The sequence below is a fragment of the Anticarsia gemmatalis genome, chromosome 14 (genome assembly GCF_050436995.1).
Source record: "Anticarsia gemmatalis isolate Benzon Research Colony breed Stoneville strain chromosome 14, ilAntGemm2 primary, whole genome shotgun sequence".
In the NCBI taxonomy this organism is placed as follows: Eukaryota; Metazoa; Arthropoda; class Insecta; order Lepidoptera; family Erebidae; genus Anticarsia; species Anticarsia gemmatalis.
This window is the reverse complement of record NC_134758.1, coordinates 2803618-2810412: the sequence shown is the minus strand read 5'-3', so window position 1 is coordinate 2810412 and position 6795 is coordinate 2803618. Positions and strand designations below refer to the sequence as shown.

At 34.3% G+C, this 6795-nt stretch overlaps 1 protein-coding gene across 1 annotated transcript; it reads right to left on the bottom strand.

The window, feature by feature from the left end:
• Positions 1–4953: 4953 nt before the first annotated feature.
• Positions 4954–6024, bottom strand: LOC142978533 (D-erythronate dehydrogenase-like). Its single transcript, XM_076123013.1, has one exon. It carries the CDS (start codon positions 5955–5957, stop codon positions 4998–5000), a length of 960 nt encoding a protein of 319 aa, XP_075979128.1. The 5' UTR covers positions 5958–6024; the 3' UTR covers positions 4954–4997.
• Positions 6025–6795: the final 771 nt, after the last annotated feature.

Genomic DNA, 6795 nt, shown 5'->3' with positions numbered 1-6795 from the left:
TTTCTTAACATTTTGACTTTATCCCACAATTTTGATGCTGCAATTTTTATGAGTCAGAGCCACTCTCAACGATCGTACATAATAAAATTATAAAATATTTTTCTAGACCAGTTGAATACATAACTAAGTTTAGATTCCTAGGGATGACTACAGTTGAAACTAAAATATAATTAATAGGCAATGTGACTATGGCTTCAAATAAACATTTGTCGTTTTAATATTATTTGATTTTGTCGAGTCAGTAGTTTGGACGTGAAAGAATAACAACCGCACATAAAACTTTCATGTTTCGTAGAATGTAGGTATGTGTATTAAATGTCGACTTGTTTTTATAAAATTAGCATTTTTTCGGGTAATTTAACTAAGGGCGCTTGAGAAAATGTTTTGATAGGTCGCTTTGTTACGTCGTAACTTCTCTTTTATGTAAAGGCTAGACAACTATATAATGTATCCTTAGAAACTTTATACGTTACTTTAAAAAACGTGGATAAATGTTTAATATGTTTTGTCACGAATGGAGTACAAGTAAGTACGATTACTAGAGAGTTTACGAAAGTCATGAAGACTCGAGTCTACCTGAACAAAAAGGTTCACGCCCTGCGACATAGATGGCGCTACCTGTATTTAAGGTGCTTTATTTATTGCTATTGGTAGTGAGAAAAGTAGAGCAGCCGCTACCTGTCTTTTCAATTTATCTGTCGACTTAGGCAGTGAGAAGATTTGACTAGGTATATGTTTTTTTTGAAAATAACCTAAACATTTAGGTTATTATATTAAGTGATTGTTTACCGCTGCATTTTAACATATTATTTTATTCACATATTAAATATGTTAAACCATGAAAACAATACTACTGGCAGTCTACAAAATATCACTAGAATTGTGCCAGAATCTTCAACACTAAAAACACCTGTCAAAAATAAAGTCCATCACACACTCTCCGAAAAAGATTTCCGACATAAAACGAATGTCCGAGTAGTATGAAAAATCATGTTCGCTCACCTCTCGTGATCATGACAAATGTTCACACTACACATCGCATACAGGAGCACTGTTGAGCAATATGAAATCCTCGGCGACAAGACGTGTGAGTCTGTTAATGTCTTTTGACAGATGACCAGCTTAGAAAGTGACAGGTGATACCGTGTGTGACGGGAGTGAGAGAGACAGTGTGATGTTTGTTTGTTTTTTAAATCTTTATGCTTTATCGAAGTCCTTAACATTTTTTTAAACGTTTAAATGTTCTTAGTTAAAGTTTCATTATTGGAGACCAGCTTTTCCTTTATTGAAAAATGTGTTTTGAGCTGCTATGGTAAAATTTTTTGATCTTGCTTTATAAGTCGCGAATTTATCGCTGAAAAGGCATAAACGATCCTACGATCTTTATTCAAGGCTCCAAATAACTCAAAACCTGGACACACTGATTAACTATTCCATATTTTTCTTTTAAAATTTACAGCCACGCCTCATAATCAAACTTTCGAAGATATCGACTTATTGAAAACCAGCAAAGGTGTTCATTTGTTTGCAACTGTAACCAAGTTACTTCAGTTCGGGTAGCATTTCAAATATTCATACAAGGTTCGGAAACGTGGAACAAAGCCTCCTAGATAATGCAAGACCATAAACTTTACCCAGAACTTCCCCTTTTCAGACAAATGTCACGAAAAATTGAGCCTCTCTCACCTTTCGATCTTTGACAAAGAATTCTGTTACAAAGTTTGGGTTAAAAGATACTTTTTGTTACATTGTTTTAGTAAGAAAGTTTATTACGTTGTGACAATGCTTGGGACAATTAGTTAAAGATTGTTTCTCTAGGAAATGGACATTTAGAAACGCCTACACTGTTTCTTAATGCAACTTATTAAGTTCCACTTGAAAGCTAATGTAATTTTTTTAACAAAATGAAAGGTAAATGGGTAGGTAGTTATGTATTTCTATTTTTGTCTGAATTGAGGAAATTCTGGATTGTCGACCAAAAGAGATATTATATCATTTAAGCTCTTCCTAACCGCTTATGGCCATGAAAGACTCCAATCCTATCAATACCTCAATCTAGGAGAAAACCCGTGACCAGCAGTGGGACAGTAATAGTTTATTTTTACGTACGAACACTCCAAATAATAATAAGGGTCAGTTTTACTATTAATTTCTGTGGAATATTTTTAAACATTTGGTGATAGTTAATCTATTGCACAGGTAACCTGCCTTTGGTCTTGGTCGCTTAGTAGCCTAATAATAAAGTTTTGTTCAATTTTAGTTACTTACCTGCATATACATAAGTTAAACATAAAACACTATGTGAGCTTTATTCCTAAATCGAAAACCAATAATATGCTATTCCTAATATATGGGAGCACAAAATGGCGACTGATTCTATTCGTAGATGTGACCTAGATCCCACTTGGTCGGAAAAATTAAGCCTTATTCGATTTGCTTTATTTGATTACAACAGACTAGTTAGTACTACTACTAAATAAACATGTCGCGTGGTTATTGATTGCAAAAAGTTCGAAGTTATTTAGTGTTTTTTGTGTTGAATAAACATGGACGTTTGTGACTTTCATTACAAAGTTAGGCTACGATTTATTGAAGTATTTCTCTGATATAGTTCTAGATGGTTATTGAGTGAAGAGTTTACGCAATTCGAAACTTGTAAGGAATAATAGATAATAATAATATGTACAATTATAGCTGGAGATTCGAGCCACGTGCCAAAACAAAAATCTGGAGTCCTCAAACTAAGATCCACTACATAACTTGCACAATAAGAAACACATAGTAACAATACTATTTTATGGTTGTGATCTAGTCTTACTTTCCCTTACATTTGCCGTGATGTTAACTAACTACACACCTTTTTTATCATAGATTGACGTTTTTTATTATCTTCAAGAACTTCAAAACGTTTACTACAAAATGTTAACAACTGTGGAATGTTTGAGTGCAGAAACAATTGCCGATCGGTACAGGGATTATCTGAAGCGCTTCAACTAGATCTAGCTCCGATATTTCAAGCACTAGTCTAAAGGATTATTTATTACTATCCATACTCCCATTTTATCTTTACTGCTATACTATTATAAATACTGAAGTCATTTGACGCGCTTTTACGATTAAACCACTCATATTTATTTTGATCATCATTCATTCATATCGTATGGTTAGTGGTCAATCTAGTGTCAAATATTTTCAAGTTGCCTTAAGCCGTTTGACGTGGATTAAAGACGGTTATCTTAAAAGACAACAACAGGGACTAGGGACTTCTAAAGTGCCCTCAGAAGCATGGAGACGCTCAGTTCAAATACCACTATGCGGTCACCCATCAATATAATGACCGCGCAAACGGTTGCTTAACCCACAGATTGTATACCGACCGGTGAGCACAACTGACTGATTATATTTAAATAGATATTTATTTTGATAAAATTTTGTAGGGTTAGTTGAGGGTCAAATAAAAAAAATCACTTTTTATTCATAATCTAGCCCTATTTTTTTTATAACTACCACTAATCAGTGTTAAAATAAGGACATCTTCATTGATATTATAGCTAGCTATAAATCTGTGGCTTCCTTCGTCTCAATAATAAGACCACAAGGCGACTAAGCTTCAAGAATATTGCAGCCAACAGTATCGGTTCAAACTTACCTAACTAGTTATAGTTTACGGATTTCAATGTAAATTTGCGATCGTTGTTAAGCTCTAAGACGGGGCAGTGTCTTAATAAGTATTTGTAGTTATTGTAGGTACTTAAGATAAAACTTTATTATGTTTATTGTATGTGCAACATACTAACATGAAAAAGAAATCTATATGATTATTAACTATATTGCACAACTTTTAAACTTTCTAGGGCATTGTCACAACCCAGAAGCAATAAAAAAACCGACCAAGTTCTTCCTCGTCGGACTCACAACAAAAAAAAACAACAAATTTTATTGAATGGGGATCCCCCTTAATATATATTTTTAAATATTTAGTATTTGTTGTTATAGAGGCAACGATATCATTGGTTGATGGTATGATTAACAATCAGTCTTTTGTTTTTGTCTATCATTTATATATTTTCTATAAAGCAGGGAAGTTAAAATTAACTTTGAACAATGTTGAGTAATAGAATGAGCAGGCACATATTGGAAATCAAAATCCAATTGTAACGAACGAACTAATGAAAAAAGAGCGATTAAACGTACGAAAAACTAATTACGACCAGCGAATCGATTTGAAAAATTCTATTATTCTTTTAATGCCGGATACTATCCTCCCCAGTTTACAGGTGGAAAGGCCATTGATTTTGAAATCATAAAGTAGGTACTCTCTCTGACTCTGAACCTTACCTCAGAGGTCAATGTTTTATGTTAAAATAACTCAATCATCTTTGGAGAACTACCGTGATCTACTAAGTATATTCATGTCATGTTGCCCAGGAATATTTTTCAAATAGGCAAATAACTTACTGTAAGTTGAAATTTAAATTGTAAGTGATACCGTAAATTATAATGTTTAAATATTTTTTTAACCTCGATGTTTTGGAAGATATATTTAAAACATAAAACGAGAGTAGATATTAGAAATGGTATTAGTACTTAGTAGTAAATATAAGAATTGTATTCGTTTAATATTTTTTTATAAAGACACGCTTTGGTTGGTTCCCGGTAAATATTTACAGCTTTCAAAGAACTCTACAATGAGGACGATATCGGCGCGCTTCAAAGGGATATTAAAGAAACACAACTTGCTACTAAGCCGATGTAAAAAAAATATCTTAAAATGTTCACTCATAATGTTAACTTAGGTCGGGGAAAAAGTCTTTTCGCATTATAGTATATATGAAATTGTAATAAAATCTCTTTGGTTTCAAGAATCACAATTAGTTAATCGTAATATGATAATAATATACCTATAGGTAACAAGCAAAAACAATGTAAGCGAAACAGAATAATAATCTAATCTCTCAATAAATATCTTTTAATAACATAGCTTCAAACAGTTTTATTTACAAAGATTTCTTTAAATCATCACGAATGTACATTCTGATAACATCTTCGAAATTAGTATCCACATAGAATCCTAGTTTCAGAGCTTTTGTATTATCAAACTTGCTTGGAACTATAGCGTTGATACGAGCTAGCGTTTCATCACGTTTGAAGCTGACCAACGAAGCTACTTTCTCTCCAGCCACAGTTTTTAATGCTTTCACCATATTTCCAACGGAAACTGTAAATCCTGGAAGGTTTACTGTTCGCCAGGAACCGAAAACCTCCTTTGGTAGAGTCGCAGCATAAATTATATTCTTCACAACAGTCGCTGGACTGGTCAACCACATCTCCTGTTCAGGTGGAACTGGGCATACAGACGGTATACCATTCAAAGGTTCGCGAATAATTCCACTGGCGAATGACGTCACAGCTGTATTGGGAGCACCAGCTCGAACACTGACTGTTGGTAGTCTAACGCTGCAGGCGTCAACAAAACCACGACGGCCGAAATCATTCACTAGTAACTCACACATGGCTTTCGCAGTACCATATGACGTGGGAGGCATGACTGCAGTCAAATCATCCAAGACTGGTGGAACATCACCTCCAAATACGCCTACAGAACTTGCAAACACGAACCTTGTTGCTGGTGATTTTTTTCTTAATGCTTCTAGAAGGTATCTTGTCGCATCCAGATTACCTCTCATACCAAAGTCATATTCTGCCTCAGATTTGCCGCTTACAACTGCAGCAAGGTGAAGAAATACATCACATCCATAGTCCACCAGTTTGTTTGCATTTGATTGTTCACCAAGGTCCATCTCCACGTTCACAACTCGAGGGTCTTCTCTCTCTTTAATCGGGAACACATCAGTGAGTACAAGTTTGGTTACTTTTATTGGAGAATCTTTGTTCAGTAACGCATCAGCTACTCTTGAACCGAGGAAGCCTGCAGCACCAGTCACTATAACCTTCATGATTTAAATCTTTGTAATGTGGCCTGGAGACGTCTCGTCAACTTGACTTCAAGAATATACTGATTGAAGACTATTTGCACCAGTTATGTTTTGACTTTGATAACAAATCGGGCATGTAATTTGATCTTTGGCTTTACATTAGATAACAAATTATTGTTTTGCGTACGATGTTTTTGTATGTAATGAAATGTAAATATTTATTATGTAACAGGCTGATAATAGTGTTATTGGTTTTTTATCACCCATACCAATTATATATGCGTAAGTTTGGACGATTGCGTGGATGTTTGTTGCTATATTACGACAAAACAACTGAACGGATTTTGATGAAACTTGTCAGTTCTTTAGCTTGTTTAGCAGAATAACACATAGGGTAAAGAAATACTAGATTTTGCATGTGGTTTAGTCCGTGATATAACTAAAGTCCACGCGGACGAAGTCGCGGGCAAGAGTAAATTATGTTTATTAGAGTCAAGTTCAAGAATACATGTCAAAACATATCACTAAGTCAGTGGAATTCTTATAAAACTTTTCGCAATCAAATCAAAAGTCGCTCTTCAGCTTCGCGAAAGTTAAAGCAAGAAAGAGCAATAAACGTTTTTGTTTGGCCCATAGTTATTGGCGTTCTTACAGGCACACTTCTAGAGGCTGAGATGATTTTTTGCTGCAATATATCAGTTTATATGCGACGTGAAATCTGAATATGCAATATTTTTTAGAAATTTCTGATTGAGGCATTTATTGGTGTGTTGAGTTTTTGGTCAAGAATTTTAGTTATACCTAGTTCAGTATAATTTAAATGTATACCTATAGTAAACTAGCACAATTCTGTATAGTC